Source organism: Pteropus medius, unplaced genomic scaffold, assembly GCF_902729225.1.
Source record: "Pteropus medius unplaced genomic scaffold, Ma_sr-lr_union100, whole genome shotgun sequence".
Lineage (NCBI taxonomy): Eukaryota > Metazoa > Chordata > Mammalia > Chiroptera > Pteropodidae > Pteropus > Pteropus medius.
This window is the reverse complement of record NW_024351729.1, coordinates 5948137-5975826: the sequence shown is the minus strand read 5'-3', so window position 1 is coordinate 5975826 and position 27690 is coordinate 5948137. Positions and strand designations below refer to the sequence as shown.

At 33.6% G+C, this 27690-nt stretch overlaps 1 protein-coding gene across 1 annotated transcript in view; it reads left to right on the top strand.

The window, feature by feature from the left end:
• Positions 1-27690, top strand: part of DNAH7 (dynein axonemal heavy chain 7) — a 208265-nt gene that overhangs the window by 15633 nt on the left and 164942 nt on the right. Inside the window, exons 6-15 of the mRNA XM_039844299.1 lie at positions 2512-2599; positions 3572-3752; positions 5494-5569; positions 7276-7401; positions 12867-12986; positions 16894-17077; positions 17708-17887; positions 22860-23132; positions 23887-24014; positions 26334-26412. Of these exons, the coding sequence (XP_039700233.1) occupies positions 2512-2599; positions 3572-3752; positions 5494-5569; positions 7276-7401; positions 12867-12986; positions 16894-17077; positions 17708-17887; positions 22860-23132; positions 23887-24014; positions 26334-26412 (1435 nt within the window). The remainder of the gene's footprint in view (positions 1-2511; positions 2600-3571; positions 3753-5493; positions 5570-7275; positions 7402-12866; positions 12987-16893; positions 17078-17707; positions 17888-22859; positions 23133-23886; positions 24015-26333; positions 26413-27690) is intronic.

Here is a 27690-nt window from a genome sequence, read left to right as displayed (position 1 = left end):
ATCCATTTATGGAGAACAGTGCAGATATGCATCACTAGTTCCTTTTAGCTTGTTTACTCAGGGCTTCCTGCTAGTTGCTCAGTACCCTCTTTCTTTCATTATGACTCTTGAGGCATGCACACTGCCATTTGTGAACCAATAAGAGTTTCATGATACATTGCAATAAGTAACTCACTCACAGAACCTTATTTTACTGTTCCACCTGTGGCATTTTACTGGCAGGATGACCACCTTGAAGGGAGGATAGTGACTACTATGTACTTACAAAAGGAAGGGGATTTTATGGAAGTCCTGTGTAGCTGGATTGTGAGCATGTGCTCTACTGGAGTGGTTTGGAGTTTGCTCTTGTCAGGCACCACTGGGATATAACCAGCTTGACCCACTTATGTCTCTTTTTTCAATTAAACACTCTCAGGTCACGCAAACAATGTAAAATTAACACTCAAAACCGTGGGATGGTAGGCCTCTGGTTACAAATTCTCAGAAGGAACATTTTCTTTACCCACTGCCCTGGCCAAAACAGATGGTCTTTCTTGACACAAGTCCCTGTGCCTGTCATTACTGGTCCTTCTCTGGTTGAAGTTAGAGCCTGTCTTAGGTTTCAGCTTCATACATGGGTCTCGGTTTGAATTCTCCGTTTCATTCAGCCCTACACAATCATCTCCTGACCCACAAGAGCATTAAAGTTCAAGGCCCCACCTCCATAGACGGCAGCCATAGCCTCAGGTTTTTGGTAATTGCTTTGCCTTGACATTCCATTTTTCCCCCTCCTATTTCTTATCTTTCTTGTGAGCTCAGCTCTGTATTCAAAAGGAGCTTTGTGACATATTATCTAGTATTTATAGAATGGTACTGGGAGGTTTTTCAGATTATCTTTGCTGCTGTATTATAAGAAACAGAAGTCTCAAACATTTTATGATATCTTTTAGTTATGCCATTTACAAACAAGATATGGACTTACTGAAATTTAATCTTAGATTTTATACCTCAATAGTGTATTTAATGTTATTTATAGTCTATAGTTATTGGTATTTCTTATATAGGTGGGCTTAATGTCTACCAAATTATTTTGTATTTTGTATTTACTGTATGTTATCTTTGATTATATTATTATTATTATTATTATTATTATTTGCTTTCTATTGAATTGAATTTTCTCTTTTTCCTTTATTCCCATTGGCCCAAAAGCTATCAAATATATTTGTTTTTTTGTTTGTTTTTTTTAGTGGTTATCCTAACATTTAAAACCACATATTGTAATTTAGTTTTTAAAGTTTAAAATTCATTTTATCTGTCTTCTCCCTGAATAGCACACATGGACCTTGGAATGCTTTAACTTAACTCTGAACTTTCCTTTGCATTTTCTATGTGATTATTGTTGATTTTACTTCTACTAATATTTCTATAATGTTTTAGTTCTACCAAATCCTTAAATTCTCCATACTTTTTAAAAAGTTAAACTTACTTAGATTTACTAATATATTTTCTAATTTTTTAGAAAATTGCCTTTGCATTCCACTCTTCACTTCCAGGTTCATTTTCTTCGCTGAAGCTGAGGTTCTGTGGGAAGTAAATGCAAAACTTTCATCTCTGTAAAGATCTCTATTTTGTTCTTTCTCTTGAATTAATGATTAATCTGGCTACAGAATTAAAAGATAATAGTAATTTTTCCCCTGAACATATGGCAAACATTAGATTGAAAAATATTAACTATTATTTTTTGGCATGTATCATTTCCCCCAACTTTATTAAAGTATACACAACAGTTAGTGGGAAGAATAAAAAGTATAATTTTATTATACAACATCACTGACTATATCCATTCCAGATGAAGCTGGGATCCAGAGCATCATACATTTAATGAGAAAGAGGTTAAAACTATCACAGAACAACTTGTTATTTTTCCTAGAGATATGAACTATGCCTTTCCACAGAGTGGAACCCCAGAAGAAGTCACAAAATGTGACTCATATCTGCTATAGATTTTGAATTGAATTATAGCTATAAACATTATATTATTATATGAATGCAGCCAGTAATAAATACAAGAGCAGATGAGCTTCTATACTACTCATTGTTAACTTGTACTGTATATCTCTAGAAATCAGAAAAATGGTCTTTTAAAGAATCCTTCTGTGTCTTCTGCAAAATTACATTTAAAGTCTTTTCCATCAGTGCTTTTTTAAACCCCAAATTTCAGAGAAGAGAGCTTGACTTTTGAGTAATGAGGAATGATGAGTAAAGCCCATAAAGAAGGATGTTGACTCTGAATTAGATCTTGCAAATAATTTTCAATATAACTGTCTCTCTAAGAAAAAAAGGTATCCTGGAAAGAATAAGGTATGAAACAAATATATAATACAAATATATAAATGTCGAACATTTATAAAATGTTCAACAATTCGTTTTTCTTATGATTATCAGAAGACAGTCCTCATCTTTTTATATCTATTGATATGAAACTAACTGCTCTTTATATACATTTAAATAGTGTGTTCATCATTTTCTTAGGCAACAAGATACCGTCTTAGACTCAGCTACTCCTGATGAAAGCACACTTCCAAAACCAACCACTACGGCAATAGAGAAAGACATCTTGGTAATGGGCTATTTTTTTGATCTGTATAATTGGAAGTAAAGGAAGCACTTGAAGATAATTTAGTACATTTAAGATTATTCTGTGTTCCTCTCTTGTGAAACTCTGTGGACATGGGAGTAAATCTTATGGAGTTCCATAAGGGAACTTATTCTTTCCTTTGCCATCTTTGACCACAATCAAAGAATCTTAAGTTTACCTGCTCCCTTTGTTAAAGCTAGCCTCAGTCCTATATAGCTTTTACATGTTTTTATTCTTCTATGAGAAATTATCTTAATTACATAATGTACACTTTACAAAGAATATTAACTTTCAAAACAGAAATTCGTCGCCTATTTCAAATACAGGATTAAAAAAGTATAAACATCAAAGACATTTTTAAAATAAACTTAACATTGCTAATTTGAAAGTATTTTGATGTTTAAATATTTTTCTAATAAGTGACATAAAAATGAGAAAATACATTGAAGTTAAATATTCATTATTAAAGAGATACAATTACATCTTTAAATGAATATTTTATGCACACATTTATTAGCAGCTGCAAAATTGTAGAGATACTGATTCACTTTCAGCTTTTAAGATCTACTTCTGATTTTTCAATCAAAAATTAACATACCAAATTTTCACCTATTTATAAAACACTAAATTCTATTTCTGCATAGGCTTTATTCAGTACATGATATATTTGGTAATATAACTTGTTGGTTTACAGTAGACTTATGAACATGATATATTTGGTAATATAACTTGGTTTACAGTAGACTTATGAATTAATTTTCATGAAACATACATATTCTTTAATATAGGAGATCTCAAATAATGCCTACATGAATTGCACAAAATACATTTTTTATGATTTGTAAACATTTTGTTCTAAAACGTTAATTTTTATCAGTAATTTTATGTTTGATAAACACTCTTCTTTAATTATAGTACTAAATTCATCTATATTTCTTGGTCTCCTTTATGTAGAGATATTACTATTATATTCACCACGGAATTGATACGGACCACGTAGCCCCAATGGAAGATTCTTGGCTAGAGCATGTATTGAATTTAGTCCCTCAACATCTGAAAGTCCTCACTAACAGCATACTTGCATTATCTGATGAAATGAGAGAAGATTATCTTCTTAGTGTAAAAAAATCCATAGGTAAATCAGTATTTCCCTTTGCTTTCTAATTTGAATGTGGCTAATTAAAGATAATTCTTTTAAATTAAAAGTTAATACCTATATTTGTAAGTACTTATATTTATCATGCTGTTACTTGTATTGCTGTTACATTGCTTAAGATCTTCGGCAAGTTTTATTAATAGTGTACAGCAAAAAAACCCCCACAAACCATAGACTTTCTATTTGTAGGCACAGATCCCTTCAACAAAGGACAGAACTGAAGAAAATTATAAAAAGTTAACTAATTATGTAATTAACATTAATATTACTGATATCATAAAGTAGAATGTGATTCATTACAAAATTGTTGCTATTGACCAAACTACAGCTCACAGGCTCAATCTGGACCTCCATCTGTTTTTGTAAATAAAGTTTTATTGGAATACAACCATATACATTTATCTGCATATTGTCTATGGCTACTTTTGAACCGTAAGAGCAGAGCTGAGTAGTTGTAATAGAGACCTCGTGGCTCACAAAGTTGAAAATATTTATAATCTTGCCCTTTACATAAAAAGTGTGATGACTCATAGTATAGGCCAATAGATTCTAAGACTGACTAATCATCAGAATCATTTTTAAAGTAGTGATATTTGCACCCATCTGAATTAAAATCTCTGGAGGCAGGGCTTTCCAACCTATACTTTTAAAAAAGAATCTCCAATTAGTTATGATATAATTGTGGTATAATTGATGCTATGCACAAGTTTGGAGAAGTCATAATGCTCTGGGGTGGTCTAGGGACCCTTAGAGTAGAAGGCATTCATTGCCTTTAAGACTTTTATTGAGTGCCCTGGGACTATAAAAATAAAGAGCCAAAATGTTCTGAGTGTAATAAGGGAGATGGACAAATCACTAAATTGCAAAGAAGAGTAGTAAGTGCAATGAGGAGGGAAATAGAGGATATGCTCTAAGTGAGAAGGGATCATGCCTGCTGTCTTTGAAAGGACTCTGGGGCACCTGAATTGGGTCTTGAAGGATGAAAAACATTATGCTAGGAAACATGCCTGGCCTAAGAGATAGTGTGATCAATGGCCAACTTTCATGAAAGGCTCTTTCAGTCTTAGAAGCAATTCTAAGGGCCAAAGCATAGGGTGCATTTTGGGAAAGGGACAGAATATGAAGGGCTTTATGTGCCTTTGTAAAAAGCATTGGAAGATAAAGGAGAGTCACTGAAGAATTTTAAGCAGAAGGGTAATAACATGTTTGCATTTTAGAAAGAGCATCTTGAAAGACAGGCAGGAAAGTTAGAATTAACTGTTATTTAAAGACCAGAGAAGACAGAAGCCGAAGTAGGTCATTTTACTGACTTTATAACAAGATTGTTTTATGTTCTTAAGCAATTTAAAAGAGAACAACAAGGCAATATGTATATTTTTTTCAGTGAAGGGAAACTACTACTGCTCTGTGTTGTTGACTTTCAATTTAACGAGAACTACTTTTGGTGAAATAGCTAAAGGAAAATGTGATATTAAAAGCAAGTATCATTTTCAAATGAAAGAACAGGGTTCTCGTTAAGAAAGGAAACACATACTCTCAAAGACAAAGACATCATAGATTTTCTTATAATTTAAAAAAATTTCTTGTATTTATAAATGCACAAATTTCTAATTATTTTTAAAAAACAATTTAAATAATTTTAATGGAATTGGTTTTGCAGTTGCTTAGAAATATACTTTAATATAAGGTTATTGATCAGAACTTTTCAATTTTCTTTTAGTTGATTTTGTTTTAAAAGATCCTAGAGAAAAAGAAGATGATAAAAAGGAAGATGAAATTCTACCCCACCGTGCTGAGTAAGCGATCAGGTTTCTTGAAGAATATTGATTATGTGATCACTCCTGTGTGTGTGTGTGTGTGTGTGTGTGTGTGTGTTTGTATTTATATACCAGTATTATTTTCTCACATATGTTTGTAATTTATATATTTCATATATACAACTGATTGTTTCAGCTATCTTGTTTGTTTATTTATGTACTTAAGCCCTAATATGTTACATTTACAGATTGATGGATAGATGAGTAGACAAATAGACACATGTACAGAAGGACATCTAGGTTTTTAAAACATAAGTACCGTGCTCACTTTGGCAGCACATATGCTAAAATATAAGTACACTGGAGAAAGAACTTGATAAAAATCTCTATATCCCTACAGCTCCCAGCACAGGCTACAAAAATAATAGGGACATAAAGGCTTGATGAAATTTGAATCTCGCAAAAACACAGTGAGAATGCTGTAGAAAATATGCATATATAGAATATATTTCAGTTTATTACATGGATTAAAATATAGACTGCATAATGGGAGAATCCACTTGCTACATATTTCCCTGAAATAATTAACATTTAGAAATAAATCTCTTAAATAGTGTAAAGAATAGAACATATACTTAAATAACAGAGTTTTACTTTGTTTCTTTCATGCCATTTAAAAGTGCCCCAAATTGTTTCCTATGATAACAAAAAAAGAAAAAGTCTTATAGCCATTTTCGACATATCTTCTATGGAGAACAGTTTTTCTCCTGGAGATAGATAAAAATCATCCTTTGTAATTGTAAAGGTTGTATGGCTACAACTGAAAAAATTAACTAAACTTACTGTATAATAAAACAAGACTAATTGTTTAAAATCCATTAGAGGAAAAAATTATAAATGTTTAAATACATTCAGAAAGATGAAAATGGCGCATCTTTAATATATAAAAGGTGGTATTCAAATCAGAGAGTTACAGAATAAATGTCTTTTTTTTTACCTTGACAGGGATAGATGTTTTATTTTTTAATTAAAAATTTTTTTCAATTACAGTTGACACTCAATATTATTTTATATTAGTTTCAAGTGTACAGCATAGAAGTTAGAGATTTATATAATTTACAAAGTGATCCCTTTGATTAGTCTAGTACCCACCTGGCACTACACCTAATTATTACGATATTATTGGCTATATTCCCTATGCTGTACTTTACATCCTTGTGACTATTTTTTAACTACCAGTTTGTTCTTCCTAATCCCTTCAACTTTTTCACCCAACCCTCCAACCCCAGTTTGTTCTCTCAGAATAAATGTCTATAAATAAGAATTTTAATGTTTTTGATTTTGTGTTTTAAAAATAAAGGAGAAATTTAAACATTTTATGTCCTGTTTAAGAAAATCTTTCAAAATGTATATGAAACAAAACTGGCTACTGTTTCTGTTTAATCGTCATGATTTATTTTTGGGCTTAATAGGATCAAGTATTTAGAGAATAAGTTAGTTACCGTATATGATAAAAATTCAAATCTAATTTCATATGCATTATTATCCTCAAATTATACTAAACTATAAAGAGCATGACTTATATATTTAAAAAGATAATTACATGTTTTGTTCTTTCTATGAGAGATACTTCATATTTTTAAATTAAAATTAAACCTTTATTACTCTAAAAGTACATTGACTATGTGAATACTTTCTTTTGATTTTTGAAAAAGAAAACTGAATATTTTCTCTTTGTTTTTCAGAATGAAAATTCTTCCAAAACCTTGGAGGAAATCTTTTTTAGCTGCAAGCAGTTATATTAGGGATCACTTGAATTCAATGAACCCTACAATGTTAGCTGTGCAAGATTTGTGGCACAGCACTTTTAAGTGAGTATTTCTGGCCTTAGAGAGTGTTTTTCTTTTTTTTTTAAGATGAAAGTTATTTTATTACATCTTAATTATTTCTTTTACTGTTTTAACTGGAAATTTAAAAAGTAATTACAAATGTAACATAAGTATTTAAACATGGTTTTAAATGAACAGTATAGATGTATATAGAATAAAGAGTAAACATTGCATTTCTTTCTAACCCAATTCTCCGTTCCCCATCCTCACCCCAATACCACATATACTTTACGCGGTAGTCACAGTTAAGCAGGTTAATTATCATGCCTTTTTATAAATATCACAGAACATTAACTGCTACAATCACCTATATGGTTTAGAAACCTAGGAAATATTGCCCCCAAGACTGGGTTACTGTTGGGGATCATGCATCACCAACTAGGCATTGCCCTGGTAGGGGGCTCGTACAGGGCTGGATGTGAACTCTGGTGGGTTCTGTGAAGCCTAAAGAGCTTGGCCTGGGCTGAGGACTGCTTCACATTTTAGAAGTTCCAGTTTCATATCCTCTTCCTCACACTGTCACTTCCAAGGCACTGGGCAGTGCCCTAGCAAGATGCACTCATGGACATATGTTTTTATAAAGAATGCAAAAGTAATACAGATATATATTATTTTTCTTAAAGAAAGCCTCCCAACGGACCTCTTGAAACCTGCATCGGTCCCTGTCTTATAGAGGTGGCACTTTAGTTTCCAAGGTAGTCCGTGAGCCGTTTCTCATGCCCCCCAAATGCAGCCTCAGCTTACATGTGACACAATCTCCAAGGTCTCCTGGGTTTTGCATTGATTGTCCTGAAGGCATAAGCACACGAAGGCATAATAACAGTACATTTTTTGTCTCCCACAGATCAGCCAAGGGAAAACTAAGAGCTACGAGTGTTACAGAAACACAACTATTGTTTCTACTCCGAGAAACCCCCTGAACATACACTGCGTGTATGTGATGGTGGTGGCAGGGGCGGGGGTGGTTGTCACCAACTAATATCGCTAACTTCTTCCAAGGTTAGAATTCTCAGCACACAGGAGCACCTGATGTTAACCCTGCTCCTGGGGCCTGCTCCAGGGAGCAAAGCCATCCAGGAATGTCCTAACTCTGCCACCATCTGATCAGAGGCTCTCCAGGTACCACGTGTGAAACAACTGAAGATTTATGGTGTCTAAGGCCCCTTTCCTCCCTCACATCATCCCTTTCTCCCTTTCTTCCTTTGTTTAACAAATTCTAATTTCTTTACACAAATAAGTCTGTAATTTTGCATAAGTATATAAACGTGATCATGTATACTTTTTAAGTACAATCTTTTTTTCTTCATTCTGCCTGACTCATAGCAGCCTTACTTTCTCTCATACCTGCCCTTCTTTCCACCAGCCCAGCAAAAGATAACCATGATAACCATGTAGTGGGGTGTCTTTTCATATTTTTCTTTGTACTCATATATGTATATCCACACATACACGTACATACATACAGAGCATAAAACTGTCTTTTGTCAGTCAGACTACATACTACTAGAAAGCACATCCTTTCAACTTCTCCTTTGTACAGTGTGGGTTTCTTCGTCTGCTTGAATCTGGCTTATAGGAATAGGAAAAGGCCATCTCCTTGCCTCCATGTTTTTCTCTTTGGGGCTCAAATACCTCTCTCTGATAAGGCCCATGATCTCATTGTACATGCAATCATGAGGTCATACAATATATTATACATATCATTTCACAAAAGATGTTCACATGCAGTAGTACACTTCATTTTCAAAATACCAACACAGTTGTTTTCTTTTATATCCATTCACAGATGGAACTGCCAGAACACACTGGGCTGGGGGATGTGGCTCCACATCTTACTGTTGCCACAAAGGGCTGTACTTTGTCTGTTAGACAATGTCAGGATGCAAGAGACAAGAAAATGAAAGGAGGAAGTGGAGTAGAAAAAGCTGATATTAAAAAAAAAATAGTAGATGTGCTCCAGATTTGTGACCATAGTTGTGGTGGCAGAGGTAACAACAACTGAAGAAAACCTCAAGGCATCCAGAATAAAGACAAATGAGAAAGAAACTTTACAATCTGTGTGTAGAAAGAGAACCCCACCAACCCCTCTGTTGTCTTTGCAGGCATAAGTCATTTTTATTCTCTATGTGACTATTAAGAGTGGAGTGGATAGTGATGAGTGTGGCCCCTCTGAGTAGAAGCCAGCATTGAACACACAGGTCATCCTTACTGTGGGTGACAGTTATTTGCCTTGAACCTCAGCAGATCTTGAAAGTGTAGGAAATCTCCACGTGTGGAAGCGGTTTGGGGGACGATAATGCAAAAAAGATCATCTGAAATACTCTAAAATGCATGAGTTTGAAAACCTAAAGGGGTGTGGTCTAGATGGGAATGTGCAAATTCATATCTCTCAGTATTTACGCTTATAGAACCCACTGAATATCAAAGATAGCATTTGTAATATAGTAAAAAAATTGCATAGCATGCAGGTATTCTTGCTTGAAAAGTAGTGTGTATATGAGGATATGTGTATATATAGTGTATATATGAGTGTAGAAATTATATGATATAAATTATAATAGTTGAGTATAAAAGGCAGATGTCTAAGAAAGTGAAGCTTATCTTAAAAGATAAAATGGATTTTTTTAAATGTATAATTTGACCAAGGTGAGCTCAAGAAAATATTGGTAGGTTAGAACACTATGGATTCATTTACTGTATGTCACTCAGAGATGATACAAGTTAAATCATTCTTAAGTGTATTAAAAAGATGCTTAACCTAACCCATAGTAAGAGAAATGCAAAGAGATTGAGATAAAAACTACACTGAAAATCATTCTATTTCCCATCAGATTGGCAATATTCCAAAATATTGACATACTTTTGTTGGTGAGGCTTAGATAAACAGGCACCCTTTTGAGAGGGAATCCAGTTGTATCTATCAAAATCACAAATTCATTTATACTCGAATCCATCTATTTTACTTCTGGGAAATTAGCCTATAGATATACCTGAAAGTACAGGAAATGATATAGGTTTAAAGTTATTTGTCGTGGCATTTGCTGTTAAGAGTACTAGCCTGGAAACAACCATGTATCCATTGATAGTGAACTGGTTTGATAGGTTATAATACATTCACACAATGGAATATTACACAGCTATAAAGTATGAATGACAAGACTCTCAATGTGCTAATATAGAAAGGTCTCCAGGATGTATTATTAGTAAGGAAAAAAAAGCAAGTGCAGAACACCGCCTAGAGTGTGCTACTTCAAATGCAACAAAGGAGGGGGACTGGCAAGAACAACACATTTCTAATTCTAAGAAAGGAAAAAAATTATGGAAAAAGCAAAAAATATAGACACTTGGAGTGGCTTGTGTGGAGAGGAGGGGGCCGAGGCCGGGGTGAGGGTGTCATCTTGGTCCTGGTGAGAAGTGAGTTTAGCTCTGAGAACCAGAGATCAAAGTCAGAGACTGACTTGGTGCTGAGTCCTGAGTGTTTGGCCTTGATTTTTGAAAATCCTGCCTGAAATTAGTGATGGCCCCAAGGTTCAAGGTGGATTTCAGCCTGTGGCAGGTGTGAGGGCAGCAAGGATACATGACTGAAAGCTGTGTGCAGAAATTTATTTCTGACTGGATGTGGCCAGCAAGGGGTAGAAAGAGTTCAGAAGAGATTCTGAAGTTCACAGTCTGGCATGCACCTATACCTTGATTTATAGGTACAGCTTTAAAACAAAAATTTATGCTGAAAAAGTTGACCAAGAAGTATAAAGAGAGAGCAGATTCTGTTTAGAATGTGCTATTATGCTAAATTTTCAAAGCATTTTATTTAAAACATTACACTGCTCAATTGTCCACAATAACATTACCAAAGGTGCTCCAACAATGGTTGTACTTACTCTGTGCCTAAGGTATTATTGATGCTATGTGCTGAATGCATTATAACCTAAGAAGTAGATTTTAGCTTGTGAAAGGAATATAAATAAACAGATTTGAAATGTGTTTTGTTTAGTATCTAGGATTTTACACTGGTCTTTAAGTAAAAATTAAATGTTATGTTTTTAATAGTGTTTACTACCTTTCAGATAACATAGAAATCAGTCACATGGAAATAGAGAAGGAATCTGTAGTTAAATTGAGGTGAATAACACAATGATATTAATAGGTAACATTGTTCTTTCATTTTAGTTAACCTGCCAGAAAGTTTTTAAATGAGTAAACCATGCATAGTACAAAGATGCACAGCATTATAGTCAGAAAGGTGTTGTATTGAAAGCTGTTGACTGGAGTAAACACTATGTTTTCTTTAAAACAATATGGAGGTTTCTTAAAAAATTAAAAATGGATATACTTTTTGACCCAGCAATTGCACTTCTGGATATTGATCCAAAGAAAACCAAAACAATAATTCATAAAGATCTATGCACCCTAATATTCATGGCAGCATAATTTACAATAGCCAAGGTATGGAAGCAACCTAAGTGCCCATCAACAGACAATTGGACAAAGAAATTATGGTTCATATATACAATGGAATATTACTCAGCCATTAAAAAAAAAATGAAATCCTACCATTTGCAGAGACATGGATGGACCTAGAGGTTATTATGCTGAGTGAAATGTCAGACAGAGAAAGATAAATACCATATGATTTCACTTATATGAGGAATCTAAGGAACAAAAAGAACAATCTAATCAAAAACAGACTCACAAATATAGTGGACAATTTGGTGACGGACAGAGGGGAGGAGGCTGGAGGGCTGGGAGAATGGACTGAAGGGTTAAAGAAGTACAAACTAGTAGTTGATAGTTGGCCATGGGGATGGGGAGCACAGCAGAAAGAATGCAGTTAGCATTAATATGTTGGCTAGGTGGAGGGCCAGGGGAGGGAGGGAGCAATTGGGGGGATCGTTTTATGAACTATATAGATGTCTAACCAACATACTGTATACTTAAAACTAATTTAAATAAATGAATTTTAAAAATAATAAATAAATGACTGAAAAGAAAAGAAAATAAAAACCAACAGGTTCAAAAGATTTTTGATACACTGGGTGTTAATTAGGTGTAGGAATTCCCCCATCTCATGGTTCCCGAATATCCAGGGCTGCTTTATTTTCAGAGAGGGTGCAATTTTTGTTTTAGGAGCAGTGGCCCCTGGAGACTTTGAATCCTACCTCTTTTCCTGTTTTAATCATTCCAATTTGAAAGCAAAAATCCGTCTCGTGTCCATAAAATCCCAGTTATTGCAATCTTCTTCTACTTCAGTGTTGTTTCATCATATATTGTGTTCCTGTTGAATTTAATTATTTTTAAAATTGTATCCCATATACTGGAATATTTAATTTTACAAAATACAAATTTTAGTGATAAAACCTACAAATACCATTTTTTGAAAAGAGAGCAAATAGCGAAATATTAGAGAAACACCTCATACTTAAATCACTGTTCATTTTTATCTCTTGCAGAAAATTACGTTTAGTTGATATAGAAGAATTTCACAATCGCCAGGAGGCATTAGAGCTATCGAATTTTCAGACCATTCTCATGAGACACATGGAAACTGCCAAAGAGACTCTACTTAAAATGTAAAGTTTTGTAATTTCGTGTAGGAAAACATAAATTTTAAAATGTGATTAGTGGAGTACTATATTTCAGCCACTTTTAGAAAATCCCACTGACATAACTTTAGAATAATTTCTGTTTAATATGATGTCTTTAACTGCCTTGATCTGTAATGTCTGTCCAGATGTTCTACACAGCACAGACTCTATAGAAATTAAATGATTATGATTCGTGGTTACTTTTTTCTTAATGTCTGGTATCTACCTTGGCTCTGAGAGTGGGGTTGGATACCTTGGGGGAATGATCAACTAGTTACTTGCCAGATGTTTATTTGACATCTACTATTAATACATGCAAGTTGCCTTTTTCATTTTGTTTTTGGATGAAGGATGCAGAAGAGTTTAAAGAACGATTAGGTGGGGAAAATATATTCAAAGGAGTTTACAATATCATTGGAGGGTAGACTTACCAAATGTTAATTCAACATCTTATTGGATTGGCCCTTCAGAATGCAATAGCTACATACAATAATTATTGATACAGATGTTGGACAATGTATTCTGAAATGATAAAAGAAAATTGTTTCTATTATGGGTTGTAAAGTGATTATAAATAGGAAATTAAAACTAGATCAAATACAAGGACATAAAACTCCAACTTAGCCTCATGATTCCAAAAGTTACTTAGAAATGTAGCTTAATAGTTTAATACTGATTCTTTCCTTTATCTTTTTTCTTCTCTAATATGTCAGAATCAAATTCTATGTCTGATATTACTTAAAAGAACTTTAGGCTTTTATTTAATATTAGTATTTAGTTAACATAAACAAAGAGAGGAGAGGTGCAGAATGAAACCCCAGAATTAATTACAGAGAATAAAATGACATCTCAAGGACAGAATAAGAATAAATTTACTTGATCTGTAATTTCAGGGTTATACCCCAGAAATACATTACCACTGTAAATTTTAGCAAATTGGATTTCAAGGTACAGAATAAAGTATGAACTTTTATTGAATAATTTTGCCAAGAGATGTAGATCGATTAGCTGTATCTCCTGATGCTTCCCGATTGATTCTAGCTAAAGGACTCTTTGACCACAATCTAAATAGTGAGTCAGAATGTGTTTATCACAGTAAAAAGCAAAACATCAGCTTGCCACAGTGGAGAAAACATAAGCAAGTGATTAGTTATGACATTTACTCGAAACCCGAACATCTCTTAGTTCTCATCCTCTGCTTCTACTCAGCAGTTGCTATGGTTTATCATATTGCTATAGTTTACCATGTTGAAGATTTCTCTTTTATTCTTAGTTTCTCTATTGTTTTTATCATGAAAGAAAGCAGATTTTGCTAAATGCTTTTTCTGCATCTGTTGAGATGATAATAGGTTTTTCTCCTTTATTCTGTTAATATGATGTATCATATTGATTTTAACATATTGAACCAATCTTGCATTCTTGAGATAAATCCCACTTGGTCATGGAGCATAATCCTTTTTGCATGCTGTTGGATTCAGTTTGAGTCTTTTATTGAAGATTTTTGTGTTTGCATTCATAAGGAATTTTGGCCTTTAGTTTTCTTTATCTTGTGATATTTTTGTTTGGTTTTGGTATTATGATAATACTGGGCTTATAAATGAGTTAGAAAATATTCCTTTTTGGAAGAGTTTGTGAAGGATTGGTGTTAATTCCTCTTTAAATATTTGGTAGAATTCATCAGAGAAGTCATCTTTTTCTGAGTCCTGGCTTTTGTTATAGATCTATTCATCTTTTTTATTTCTTCATAAGTCAGTTTTAGTAATTTGTGTCTTTCTAGGAATTTGTTAAATTATCTAATTTTTTAGCATATAATTGTTTGTTATAGTCTCTTGTAATCTTTTTTATTTCTGTAAGGTCAGTATTAATTTCTGCTTGTTCATTGCTAATTTTAACAATTTGAGTCTTCTTTCTCTCTTGTTTAGTCCAGCTATAGATTTGTCAATTTTGCTGATCTTTTCAAAAACCAGCTGTTGGTTTTGTTCATTTTCTTTATTGTATTTCTATTCTCCATTTTGTTTGTTTTTGTTCATGTCTTTCTTTCTTTCTCCTTGTTTTGAGTTTAGTTTGCTCTTCTTTATCCAGTTTCTAGTAGAAGTTTAGGTTATTGAGTTAAGATCTAGGTGTTTACAGCTTATAGCTTTAAACTATAAAGTTTTCCCTCTGATTAATACTTTTTTGCATCACTTGAGTTTTAATATATGTTTTTTTTTCACTTTCATTCATCTCAACTTATTTTCTAATCTTCCTTGTGATTTCTTTTCTGACTCATTGGTTGTTTAGGACTATGTTGTTAAATCTCCACCTATACATAAATTTCCAGAGTATCTTTCTATTACTGATTTCTAATTTTGTATGATTTCAGTAATTTTATATTTATTGAAACTTATTTTATGACCACCTATTATTCTTAATTCTCTCTCAGAAGCATCTTCCATGTGTACTCTTTTGTCTTAATTCTCATTGCTACTATTCCTTGGTGGGCCCTTTTAACCCCCTCTGTAGCCTACAAACCACTGCAAAATGAATTTTAAAACATCCCCTACTTCAGTGCTTCACTTTTGCTAACATGATAAGTCCACATTTCTTGTCCTGCCTTTTAAGGTCTTCTGCAACCTGGACCTAACTTATCTTTTCTAGTTTTAGTTCTGAAAAGACTTTCACCATGGCTTAGAGTGAGGCTGTCTCAAGTTCAAGTGGTTAGCTCCCAAGTTCTGCAAAAGTCCTCACAAATATTCTTTCATTTATTTCTTTCTATTTTCTAGTTTATTTTCTCTACTATAGTCAATGAAATGATCAGATATATTAGCTCTACCTACCCCCACCTTTTTTACTTATTATCTTACTTCTATTTCACATTCTTTTCTCGGGAGTGTTTCATTTATTTTCCAGGGAAATTGCCATCTTTATTATAAAATCTTTCTTCCTTACTTAAATGAAAAATTATATCTCTCTCCTTTGACTTCAAAGCTGTTTTTCTGCTATGATACCTTGCCTTCATTGTTATAAGAGAGACAGGATGGTATCATATATTTTTATATCTCTCATGACATTTTCCAGCACATAGAAGACACTAAACACATATTTGTTAAAGGGATGAGTACATATATTTAAAACTTAGATCTCTGAGCATTCAGGCAACTCCTGAAATTATATCAACTCTCAGTTAAAGAAAAATCTTTTATCTCTTATGAAAGAAGTACCAGTATTCTTTAATATTCTTTAACATTACTTAATTTCATAGTGTTGGATGGTGCTTTTGTAAACTAAAAAATTCACTTGTTATCATTATGACACATGAATTTCACTGTTATCCTTTATTATAAGGATCAATACACATTTCACACTTCATTTTTAATCAGTCACTCTTTCAAGGTTTCATATTAAGGGGAAAAGAAAATAATATACTTGATTTTGTTGATTTGTACCTTGTTTTCAAGTCATTGTAAAACATAAGAATAGCATAGAATGCCAAATTGGTTCAACAAATAAGCCTACCCTTGGTTTAATCAGTTGTTCACATTTTAGCTTTAAACTAACAATGCATTTCCTGAGACACATTTTAGAAACAGGAGAGAAGTATCTTGTAAGATTTAACAAAGTTAGTTGTCATATTTATTCAAAAACTGCATAAATCATAGTTCTAGGAGTTAGATTTATGTTTTTCTCACAACATCACATCATCGGATCGTTTTCTATTGGCTATGATTAAAATTTCTTTTCCTAGGAGAAGTGAAATATGCTAGCACTTAAATTTCAGAGAGTGGATAATGTCACTTAGCACTATACCTCTCTACGAAGACCTTTGGATGTCCAGGGGTTACTGTTAATGCTTAACATAAAAGGAGTAATTCACAAAAAGTATTAACTTTTTAAAGTCCTTTATTCTTTCAAGGTGGTTTCCAGAAGTGCAGAATATTTATTACCAAGGTAATAAAAAAAAGCAATTGCCAACTGGTGACAGCAGTGCCAAATTGGAATCTTTTTTCAACTGCGCTGCCGCACTGATGACTTTACAGCTACAGGACCTCACCTTGGTCTCCATGCAAGACTTCACGGACTTGATCGCACAGCCCCCAGTAAGTGTGGTTCAGTCACACCAACATTCATTTACCGATTTATTTATTTTCAATTTTTTTCAGGGAGAAACGTAAAATACCTTTACCAGTGGGACAGCAAAAAGTTTATCTTTAGATCTATATTATACTTATCTGTTAAAAAAAAGAAAGTTAGTGTCACCTGAAAATTTAGGATATATGGGTATCATCACATTGGTTAAAATTAGTGGAAATAAGTAAAAATTCCCATAATTGGGAAATTCGGGTCATGATGGCAGGGAAAGTTTTCTACAAGGAACTCTTTTCTTTCTGGAAGAATTTTCTGTTACATTATGAGCAGAGCCTGGGAGTTTGAATGTCCTCCTCTTGGGCTCTTTTGTGCATGATTCTAGAGCCCAACTGCTTTTGTACATCCAGTTTTTTTTCTGAAACTTTGACCTTTTAGTTGAACCATAGGCCTAATGGATACTAGATACCAACAAGTCCAGCTGGGAATCACTCTTGCTCTTTTTCGTAGAGCTCCTCTTTGGCATAACTGTCTAGGGCATGAGGGGAAAGGTGAGTTCCTGTGTTTTCTAATTAGGACCGGTGCACTTCTTAGCCTGTCACAATTCATACGTATATTCATACACATGTATAATTCTTCTGCAGGATTCTATTAGAGCTTTTGAACATCCAGGTTTCATCATAAGGTTGATTCTCGAAAACAACGCTATTAAGTTTGAACCTGAGTTCAGTGACTACATAGACATTCTTCTAAATGTTTACGACGTCATGATTAAGGCTGTCAGTTTTGTGCCGAGGGTCGAGACAAAACTGTATTCCAAGTGGGTAAGTGGCAAGGATATTCTGATTGCTTGAACTCACATGATTATATTCACTTCAAATGACTTCTAAAAGGTGTCCTCTGTTTTGGAGAACTAATGACCTACTAACATTGGATTATAAGGAAATTTTGCTTCAAAAATATACTATTTTTCCATGAGCTTCTCTTACAACATACCTAGTTTCTTCGGTTAGTCTTCCATTTGACTCAGCTGGCAACTCTCTGAGGGGAAAGCATTAAAGTTGTGACCAGATTAAGTAGTCCACGAGTGTTAGCTGGAGCACTCACACCATGCTGCAGACCTCTACTATACTTTTCCAGCTCTGTGAAAGTCTCTTCCAATTGATTATCGTTCTCAAATACCCTTTCCATAGGTAATAGTGTCTTGGTACATTCAAAGCAGAGATCCTACTTCCCTCCTCTCATGGCCAAATATTTACAAAGCTATGCTGGACTATGATATTTTATCGGTAGTTCTTGCAGTCTCGTGTATGAAATGAGCATGTCTGCAGACTCCTTAACTCATAAGATTTTCAAGTTTTGTAAGTCTGGCCAGTAGCTTTCTTTTTCCTTTTTTATTTTTATAATAGTTTATGAAAATTTCATGCCAAAAAAAGAGTACAAGGGGACAGTGTGTACAGTTTTAAGTAGTAATAAAGTTAACACCTGTGTACCTATGATCTATCTTAAGCAATAGAATATTACTGATACCTTTCAGCCCTCCCATTCCCATTGCCCTTCCCTGTTCACATCCTTATTCTATCTTCTGGCAAAAGAATTACTATCTTGAATTTTGTAGTTATTATTCTGAATTTTTAAAGGCAAATTTACTACATGTCTCTATATCTCTTTAGTTCATCCATGTCTTTGTATAGAAGGAATCATTTTATACATAATCAGTATCTTGGTGATTTTTTTTTTTTACTCAACATCAAGATTATGATATTATCCATTTTGAGAATATTATCTTCTTCATAGAGCTTCTAATTATTTTATTTTCATTTTAGAAATTCTGTTAAGTTCTTTTTCAAATAGGCCTGGTCATTTCTGATAGTCTCTTGTACTTAGTCACGTATTCATTGCCCTTTGCTTGTTTGGTGATCTGACTCCTGCTGCTGGTGGTTTGTTTGTCTGGGTATTTTCCCTTTATTATTATGGGCTCATACATTTAAGGACCTTATGCAGAGAAGTCTTTGAGGCCTTGATTTAAGTTGATTCCTCTGGAATTTGCATATTCTCTTCACAGGTGCTTTGGAGGCCCCTGTAGACCAAGGACCATTTTTTTAAATTAATTTTTTTATTTTTATGGTGACATTGGTTAACGAAATCCAGTAAGTTTCAGCTGTACGCTCTAAGAGTAAGGTATATATATATACTCTTAAGATATATATATATACCTTACTCTTAAGATATATATATACCTTACTCTTAAGATATATATATACCTTACTCTTAAGATATATATATACCTTACTCTTAAGATATATATATACCTTACTCTTAAGATATATATATACCTTACTCTAGAGCTTATTACAGCTGAAACTTACTGGATTTCTGTTAACTTAATGTCATATATATATATATATATATATACATATATATATATATATATACATATATATATACCTTACTCTTAGAGTGTACAGCTGAAACTTACTGGATATATATATTTACACTGTGTGCTCACCTCCCATGGTTAGTTTTCTTTCTGTCACCACATATTTGACCCTGTTTACCCCATCTCCCTCCTTCCCTCACCCCCTGCTCTCTGGTAATCACTAGTCTATAGTTCATGAGTCTCTGTTTGTTTGTCCTATTCATTTATTGCTTTTAGGTTTATATCCATATATAAGTAACATCGTGTGATTTTCAACTGTTTCTGTCTGGCTTATTTCGCTTAGCATGATTATCTCAAAGACCATCCATGTTGTCACAAATGGCAATATTTCGTCTCTTCTTATGGCTGAGTAATATTCCATTGTATATATGTACCACAGCTTCTTTAGCCAATCATCTATCGTAGGACACTTCGGTTGCTTCCATGTCCTGGCCACCGTGAATAATGCTGCTATGAACATCGGTGTGTAAATATCTTTTCAGATATGAGTTTTTAAGTCTTTGGAGTAAATACCCAGTAGAGGAATTGCTGGATCATATGGTAGATCAATTCTCAGTTTTCTGAAAAACCTCCATACTTTTTCCATAGTGGCTGTACCAATTTGCAGTCCCACCAGCAGTGTATGAGGGTTCCTTTTTCTCCGCATCCTCTCCAACGTTTGTTATTACTTGTCCTGTTGATTATAGTTATTCTAATAGGTGTGAGATAGTATCTCATGTGGTTTTGATTTGCATTTCCCTAATCTAAGAACCATTTTTAACAAAATTGTTGCCTGAGAGTTTTGTGGACAGCACTGGCAGTATGAATGCTTAACCTGATCTGTGTGAGAACAGGCTGTTGTTGCAAAGGTTCTGTCACCTTTCAGCATTTTGAAATTTTGTGTCCTCAGAACTCTCATTTTGAGGTTATGTCACCTTTCAGTGTTCTTAGCTTTATGTGGGAGTATCAATTATGACTCCTCACCTTGCTCAGGCTTGAGGCTTTGTTCCCTGACAGGTTTTGTTCTCCTCCCCATCTGACACACAGACACATAGGCCCACCTTGCTGAGACTCATTAAAGTAAAACTTAGATGACCAGAGATCAGCAGAGTCTCTAGGGCAGCTGCTCACTTCTGAACACAATTACCTCTCAATTCATATTTTCTCTCATGGTCGACTCCTTAAACGTTTGTTATCATTTTGTTTTCTTAGCTGTGCATTATGAAAGTTATATTTAACATTTTCCCTCAGCATATTCATGTGTTTTGAGCTAGGTAGTTTTCAGGATATCTATTTCTCATATTTTCATAAATAAAAGTCTCTCAAGAAATTTACTGTTTATTTTGTCCTTTGTTTAATTCCAGTGCATCTATTGCATCCTTTTCTATTCTATTCAGACTCTGCCTTTTTTCAAGAATGACTTGAGGTAGCTTATGAAAAAGACAGATATAACAAGTTAATGAGTTACCAGACAAAGCTCAAGTGGAGAAAAGTATTATAACCATCCGAATGAATATATTTGCTGTGAGTTTATGTTATATAATATGGCTCAAAGCTCCTAGTTTCTAAAATAAAGAAGAAATGCATGACAAGTTTTAACAGGATTAAACAGTTTATTTAGACTCTTCAAGAGAGAGTAATATTTTCCTGGAATCCAGTTATGAGAGATAGGTCTTCCACGGGGTAATGGTTCTAAAACCATATATATCAGCATCACCTGCTGACATTTTAAAAACATAAATCCAGAGATCCCCACCACCACCATCACTCACCCTAAGAGATGTGGATTCATAATGAGTCAGTACTCAGAGATAGATACTGGCAAAATATCCCTAGTTGATTCTGGCAATCAGTCAAATTTAGAAACAAGTGATATAGAGAGTGCTTTGAGTAAGATCATTGAACATAGTCTTAATGATCTTTGACAGCAACTGCAGCAATGAAATTCATATAGCTGTTCCTTATCACGATCTTTGATAGAAATTGAAAAGGAAATTAAAATACACTTTTTTCCTCCATGGAAGGCAAATCTATAAGGGGCTAAGGCTCTGTGAGTCCAAGCACATCACCATTTTATGATCTAATCTGATATGCTTTTGAACACTTGAACTGCCTTATACAAAATATCATTTCTCTTAACTCTTGATAGGAACTGATTAAATTCATATCAAAAGAATACTTTCCAATATAGTTCTCAATTACTGGTATCTAGTTCTGTTTAGAAAGATATATCTATAGGCTTTAAAAATTAGGAAAAAAATAAAAATATAAGCTTGAAAAAAAAGAAAAAAATTAGGCTGTTAATTTAAAAATATTCTATAATGAATATTGATGAGTTTCACATTAGATACAGTAATTTTACATTGTGTGCAGTGCATAATAGAGATTGTTTTATCCTAAAACTGTTTTTCAGAGCAGATGATACCAGCATCTATTGAGCTTGGGGATGAAGTGGTGGGACCAGTGGGATTCCCTAATGTTCTCATGAAGCATCTTTAAGCAAAATGATTTTCTGAAATGCCCACTAGGGGGCACAGTGGACAAATGCACCCTGAATACCTGACCAAATGACCCAGTTTTCTAAGGAATTCTTTGATATTATCAGTTTGAGTGCTGTAGACAATGGTGCTTGTTTATTACAGCTAAAAATCCCTTTTAGACAACAGGTAGAGCACATATATTAAGTGTAACTTGGTTCAAGGCACATTTAATTATCCTCTTATTTGAAAAGAGGAGACAAGCTGTTGAGATTTCTTAACTCATTTAAAATTTTTGTCTGATATTCTTGCCCATTATTCTTCTGTTGGTCATAGTGGAATGCAAATTTTGCAACTAGAGATTTTAGTCTGCTCTAGTTGCTGTTCACAAATTCAAAGATCAAAGGTCAATGAATGAATAAACAATCTTTCTTTGTTCTAGGTAGATAACTCCTCAAGGTGAAAAAGAACTGTGATCAAAGAGTATAATGATATAACATTGAGGTGGTTTACTTTTTTAAAATAGTGTACAATGCAAGCACTACCTTATAAAGCTAGCATATACAATTGCAGAAATACAATGTGGATTTTGCTGTTTTTATGTTGTCTTATTTTGTGTGTATTTTCAAGTGACTATTGATCGATCCATGCAGAAAAAACAGAACACAACTAGCTGGGTAGCCTTAAGGGAAAACAAAACGTTATATGAAACCTAGATATTTAAAATACTGCTGTGATTAGACTTCATATCTTTCTATAGAGATTAGAAAATCAAAAAGACCTTGTGAATAAAAAAAAGTCAATATGATAAGATTGGCTTTTTTTTTAAATAAAGATAAATGACACAGTTGCCTTAATTTAAGGTATTTTAAATAACTAACATTTCCACCCTTTGTTTAGGAAAGTAACTCTAAACCAACAACCCTGAAGCCCATAATTTTGAAGGAAATTGTTGATGCTCATAAGGAAAAGATTAAGGAAGTGATAATGAGAGAGAGCGTGGCACCCACTGAGCACCTCAGACTCTATGACAAGTATGATTTTCTGATCACCAGAAAAGCTGAGCAAGATGTTGATGCTTTTCTTGCAGAACCCCATCATTACGAGGAAATAATAAAAGAAATACGCAAATACCAAAAACTAATAGAGGAAATACAGTACACATCTAGAAAGGTAAATGACCCCTTTTGTATAAACTGTTCTCTGTACCTAAAGATCTTTTCCCATGTTTATTAGGATGTGTTTTTAAACCATACAGTGAACGAACTAGATCATTACTATCAAAAGGAAAAGTATTTCTTGAGCCTTTCCATGTGCCAAGCTTTGTGGTAAGCCTTGGATATATGGAGATAGACAAAACAGATGTGGTTCTTGTGCTCATAGAGCTAAAAATCTACTAAAACCCAAACTTTTAAGTACTTTAATTTGACCCCTCAAAAATTCCAAGAACTTAATTTTTTTTCTTTAACATTTATGATTTTTTTTTGGAAAATGTGGTAATTACACCAAAATATGGTTACTTCTGTTTAGTAGGAGACTGGTAAATTAAAATTTTCTCCTTTTGTCCTTTATTATATTTTCTAAAGTTTTTTCATGAACATGTTATTTTTATGTATAGAGCAAACATAACATTTAAATACCACACTATTTAGCAATAGTCAATTCTCAAAGTTTTTATATCCATTATTGTCCTGAAATAGAGTTGATTTCTAAGATAACAAACTCATCAAGGAGATTTATCCAGAAGATAGTTGTAAAAATAAGTGAGGATTTAGAAAACCCACTTGCTTCATAGTTAAAACAAAACAAAACAAAACCCCCTCAATCTTGTTAAATTTCACACACAAAATCAATATTATGAGAAAGGCAAAATTGTGGGAATCTTTTTTGTTTTGTTTATTAAACTTCTAATACTTTAACATTGCAGACTATTCGTTTAGGAATGTTTGAAATACGTTGTGAGGAATTAATCAGAGCTTTGGTGAAGCGAGCAGATGTTATTTGTGGAAAACTTATAGCTAAAATGTTCAGAGATCATCAGGAAGTAAATACAAGGTATTTATGCAAAATTGCTTATATTTCTATTTGGGGAGGGGAATGTGAAATAGAATCAACTGTCATTCACCTAAAGTAATAGATTAGAGCAGTGTCATAAATGATCCCAAAGAAAAAATAATGCCAAACTTATTTCTACTTGGCTTTAAGTGTTATTTTGTGATGATGATGATGATGTTGATGATGATGATGACGACAACAACTTTCTACCACACATGTGCCTTTCCAATTGGCTGAATTAAGGTGGTATTAAAATGTTTTGCATTTCATTTGCACAAGTCAAGTGGACATTCTCTAAGTTCAGATTTTTAAATTTGTATGATCAATACACAAAGTGGGTTTTCAAAGTGAATGTGCACAATAGTTGTCATGGGCCCTAAAGGACCCTCCCATTTGGAGCTTCATCTTGCTGTAATTATTCTTCAAGTCCATGATTACTTTTTGTCATTTGTCGACTAACTTAGAGATTTTTAGGAAAACTGACCTATGCTAAGTAAACTCACAGAATGCTAATGTGTAAAACAGAATTATTTGTTTATTTAAGACAGGAAGTATAACTAGTCCTCCAATAGCTGGTGGTAGTGTTGCTCTGGGAACCTCTTTTCTGGTATCAATTACATGGAACAAATTGCCAAATAATCAGAATTTTTTTTTTATAGTTATGGTACTAGAGAAGAATATAGATTATTTAAAAAACTTTTCTTTCAGGCTGTAAAGAAGCCTGAAGGAAGCTTTATTTACCTACCATGTGTTAGATGAAACACTAGATACTTGGACTCTAAATGTGAATAAAACTGCTGAAGGAAGTTTCAGTGTTGAAGGGGAAATAGAAATACAAACCAGTAAGTTACAATAGGGTGCAGTAAGTACTTTACTGAGCTACAGAAGTAGGACAGAGAAGGACACAATTATCTTTCAGAGTAGAGGCTGGGAGAGAGGGGAAAATCAGGGAAGGCTACCAAGAGGAAATGATATATGAATTCATTTTGAAGGATGAGTAGGAGTCTGCCAGGTGAACAACGTAGGTGAAAGAATTCCAGGTGGAGAAAATACTATGTAGAGGGGAGTGAGGTATAAAAATGGCATGGTGTATTCCAAGAACTAGGAGTGGTTTGCATTGCTTTCATGATTCTGTGAAGGAAAAAAAGTGAGGGAAAAGGTTGAAGAGAGAGGCACCGGGTGAAAGAGGACTTGGCTTTGGGTCACTTATCTAGGAACCAGAATCATGTATTCACCTTAAAACACCTTTTCCTCTAAAAGTAATGGAGGAATAGTGAAAATGTCTTTTATTTGCAGCTTTTCATGCAGAGTGAAATATTTATTTTAATTTTACAGCTCTTTTCCCTGCCTCTTAACTGGCCTTCTCGGCCCATGCCAGTTCTATTTTCCCCCTTTTCTCCTAATTATGCCTCTTACTAGACTCACTGGAGGTACAGAGGACACATCAAGACTATTATAGGAATCATTAGATATGAAGACCAACTTCTTGCCCCTCACCTCTCCATGAACCCCTTCATACCTATCTCTCCACATTCTCAGAGAGCAAGAGTTTGTACACCATTCAGAGTTCTCTCTACCTGTGAGCTCATCCCCAGTGCTTTCCATCCCTCAGGATCTGGCTCTGCCAGTCACCTCCTTTGTATCTCATTTTAAATCTCTTTCACCGTTGATTCCACCTCTGAAATTTACAAACATGCTCAAAAACCCTCTTTCATTCTCCAACTCCCACTTCAAACTAACATCATCACTGTGCTCTTTTTCTCTCCTTCACCTCATAGACAATCTTTTTGAAGAAATTTCTGTGCATTTTATCTGGACTTCCTTAGAACCAACTATACTTTTTATTTAGTCTCATAGTAAGTTTATTTATATTGGTCACAACCCAAATCATTAGGAAATATATGCATATTACCAGAAGTTCCTGAGCATACAGGCCCATTTCCTCCAAATACTTAAACACTCCCTTCCTTTGTACCACTTTTTTTTGGTGCCATCTTAACGAAATCTCTTATAGAGCACCTAAAACTCCAGGTTGGAAATGATTATGGTTCTGTCTTTCATACTGGATTATGAACCTCTTGGGGATTATTATTACCTTTTATCTATTTTTGTATCACTTAATACTGTAGTTGGGAATGTAATAGATGATCATTAAATGTGTATTAAATGAATAAGTAAATGAACACAAATTTGCTTTTAATTCCTTGGATGTCATATAGGTAAAATAATCTTACTTTATTTTTTTATGTAATGGAACATTGAAATAGTATATAATTTAGGAATGAAATTAATTGTATAAATTGGGTTTATCTGTTTCAGTTTATGTGACGAATTTGAGAAGATAGCAGAAAAAGCTCTTAGCACTCCTCCAAATACAGCAGAACTAATGGAAATGAAGGTACTGTTTGTGAACTCTTTATAGTCGTATGTGTACAATTTTTTCTTTTTCCCCCCCAGATCTTATAATTATTGACATAATACATGATAACAAATCATGCCAAAAGTTAAAATGGAGGTTTAAAATACTTTTTTAATATATGTAGCTCATGAGTCTACAGTTTGGCGATTCAGGCTGGGTACTCCTGGATGGTTCTTCTGGTCTCAGTTGGGTCACACACTCAGCTGGTTCTCCATTGGGATAATTAGCATGACTATCTTTAGTAATTTCACTCTGCTCCTCTTGTCTCTCAAACTCCAGCAGGCTCACCCGGGCATGTTCTCATAGCATGGTAGAGGCACAAAAGCAAGCTCAATTTTACAAATGCTTTTCAAGTTTCTCCTTGTGTTACATTAGCTAACAACCCATTGATGAAAGCAAATCATATGGCCACAGAATCAGAGTAAAAGGACACTACAGGGCTAGATACTGGGAGAGCTGAGGTATTGAAGCTATTAATGCAGTCATCTACCAGGATAGTACTGAGAGCACTATTAATAATGTTAAAGGCATAAACCAGGACTGTCTTGGGCAATCTAAGTGATCACCTTTCATTGTTTTTATCAACAAACATTTAATACTTAAGTAATATTTTGTTTTGTTACGTATAGGCTATTTTTTGTTATATATTAAAATTTTTTTATTGTAGTTTGCTTAAATATGTTTTGAACATAGGATTTATGGTACTGAAAATATCGGATGTCTCACTTTCATTGTTTTTCACGTTACTTCAGTGCTTGAAATTTACCTAATGGTGATTAAAATAATATAAAACAACTAATTAATCACCATTTCATTTTATTCCTTTTTTATTCCTATAATGTTAAATTTTTACAGGATCTTATTTTCCTTTTCTAGTAGTCCCAAGATCCAAAATAGAATCCTTTTACTTTTAGATTTTAAAATATTTAAGCAAACACAGCAAAACATGTAAAATCATTCCAACCTTTGTATAGGCAGGAAATTACAAAAAGAGTTCAAATGAAAATATACATTTTTTAATTATTCACTTAAACAAAGATTTATTTAAATCATTAGAACCAACTTTTACATATCAGCCTTTAACTAAAAAAGTTCTATTTTAAAAAAAATATTGGACTGGGGTTCTTAGTGTGTGAATTTGTGTGTGTGCATGCATGTCTGTGTGTGTATCAAATAGCACACTTTATATATTCTCTTTTAGAATATTTTTATATTTTATAGTAGTTGTTGTAGGACATCAAGTGATACTTTGATTAT